General features: G+C 50.2%; 1 protein-coding gene across 1 annotated transcript in view; it reads left to right on the top strand.

Moving 5' to 3' along the window:
• LOC311328955 (fibronectin type III domain-containing protein 3B-like) overlaps positions 1–2,500 on the top strand; it is a gene marked incomplete at its 3' end in the record, with an annotated part of 16,114 nt that overhangs the window by 9,505 nt on the left and 4,109 nt on the right. Inside the window, exons 7-8 of the mRNA XM_084462846.1 lie at positions 404–575; positions 665–751. Of these exons, the coding sequence (XP_084318972.1) occupies positions 404–575; positions 665–751 (259 nt within the window). The remainder of the gene's footprint in view (positions 1–403; positions 576–664; positions 752–2,500) is intronic.

Below are 2,500 nucleotides of genomic sequence, written 5' to 3'. Positions count from 1 at the left end.
ATGGGCAAGTAGCCTAACGTACTCTGTTTACTTTTTACCCGCATTACTTGATTTGTCTGGTGCACGGAAGGCAGGGGCGGGAGAGAAAAACTACTGGGAGAACCATGAACCTGCTTTTGATTTTGATGATTGAAGTCAATTTTCAATTTCGAATTCAAATAGTGACTCGAATTGTGACTCGAAAACTGTCTACACTTTGGCGAGTAACAAAATAATATTGTCGATATATTGTAGATGCGGTAATGTAGACAAAAAAGTCTACAGCGCAATGAATGGTTCCTGACAGGGCGGTATACCGGGGTTATAGCCCTGAATAGCATAGCCACCTAGACCAGGGCTAACCCTAACCCCACCCCTACCCTAACCTAACCCCACCCCTAACCCATCTCCCCCCTCCCTGCAGTGGCTTCAGTGCGGAGGTGGTGTGCAGCACCACGGGGACCCTGCCGGCGCTGCCCCCTGCCCCCAGGCTGGTGAGGGCAGGCGTGTCCTGGATCACCCTGGAGTGGGGGCGGCCCGACAGCCCCAATGAGGAGCTGCTCAAGTACACCCTCGAGATCCAGGAGGACAACACCGTGAGTGGTGAACACACACAAACACACACACACACACACACACATGCAGCACCTAGAGCTCTCTAACTGTCTGTCTCTCTGTGAAACAGGGAACAGACTTTCATCCAAAGTACACTGGAGAAAACTTGACCTGTACTGTACAAGGGCTGAAGAGGAGCACGCAGTATAAATTCAGGGTAAGAAAGGTGTGTGTGTGTGTGTGTGTGTGTGTGTGTGTTTCAAGGGGTTGGGGTTAGGGTGAGTGAGTGTATATGTGTGTGTGTGTGTGTGTCTTTGGGGGGTTGGGGTTGGGGTGAGTGGGAGTGTGTGTGTGTGTGTGTGTGTGTGTGTGTGTTTCAAGGGGTTGGGGTTAGGGTGAGTGTGTGTGTATGTGTGTGTATGTGTGTGTGTCTTTGGGTGGTTGGGGTGAGTGTGTGTTTGTGTGTGTGTGTTTCAAGGGGTTGGGGTTAGGGTGAGTGAGTGTATATGTGTGTGTGTGTGTGTGTGTGTGTGTGTCTTTTGGGGCATTGGGGTTAGGGTGAATGTGTGTGTGTGTGTCGGGAGGTTAGGATGAGCGTGTGAGTGTGTTTGAGTGTGTGTGTGTGTGTGTGTGTGTGTGTGTGTGTGTGTGTGTGTGTGTGTGTGTGTGCTCTCCGCTCACCCAGATTGGTGTCCACGAATATCAGTTTTTTCCCAGAAGCTCTCACCGCAGCGAGTGTTTCTGGGTACTCAGATTAGGTGTAGTCAGGCACGCGCAGCTGGGAGAACCAGCTACATTATCCTACATTGTCGTCTTCTGTGTTAGAGGAATTGTAGCTAAGCGTACATAGGTGCATTCTGGGTCGGGCTGCTTCAAATTTGTGCTGTGAGTGACGTGGTACCGGAGAGAAGGCTGCACTCCAAACACGCTCCAAACCCACTCCAAATTGTAATGGATTTTAACTGATCTAGTCAAAAAAGGATTTACCAAGATTCGCTCAAAAGGTTAAGTTTGGTTTATTGAGAAAACAATACGAGCGCAAGGACTTCCTGGACAACGCAACAAGAGTGGTTCATCCAAAGAAGTGAATTCAAAGCTTGTCATGCACAGTCTTATATTCAAGCAAAACACAGGTACGGCGCTTTGAGGATGTGATTGGCTAACTCATTGCACGTCATATGAAATGGCAGGCGTGGCCGGGAATACAGACATGTGACATGAGAAAAGGCGGCAATTTCTTGGAGACAAAGGGACAAAGGATGGTTATTCTGGAGTAGACATTTCTAGGTGTGTGGACCTCCTGGAGGCCATCCTGTCTATGTGAACGGTTGAGGGAGGTGGTGAGTTACAAAAGGAGAGAGAGAACAGAGGTTTAAGGTGTTTGGAATAGAAAGGTCTTGAGGCCAGATGTAAATTCTATGACAAAACCCACTTCCAAACACGCTCCAAACCCACTCCAAACACGCTCCAAACCCACTCCAAACCTGCTCCAAACCCACTCCAAACACGCTCCAAACCTGCTCCAAACCCACTCCAAACCCACTCCAAACCCACTCCAAACCCACTCCAAACCCGCTCCAAACCCACTCCAAACCCACTCCAAACCCACTCCAAACCCACTCCAAACACGCTCCAAACCCACTCCAAACACGCTCCAAACCCACTTCCAAACACGCTCCAAACCCACTCCAAACACGCTCCAAACCCACTCCAAACCTGCTCCAAACCCACTCCAAACACGCTCCAAACCTGCTCCAAACCCACTCCAAACCCACTCCAAACCCACTCCAAACCCACTCCAAACCCACTCCAAAACCGCTCCAAACCCACTCCAAACCCACTCCAAACCCACTCCAAACCCACTCCAAACCTGCTCCAAACCCACTCCAAACCCACTCCAAACACGCTCCAAACCCGCTCCAAACCCACTCCAAACCCGCTCCAAACCCGCTCCAAACACGCTCCA

This window comes from Borostomias antarcticus (assembly GCF_949987555.1).
Source record: "Borostomias antarcticus genome assembly, contig: scaffold_613, whole genome shotgun sequence".
NCBI classification, from domain to species: Eukaryota; Metazoa; Chordata; class Actinopteri; order Stomiiformes; family Stomiidae; genus Borostomias; species Borostomias antarcticus.
Note: the sequence above shows the minus strand (reverse complement) of the source record. Positions and strands in the feature narration are given on the sequence as shown.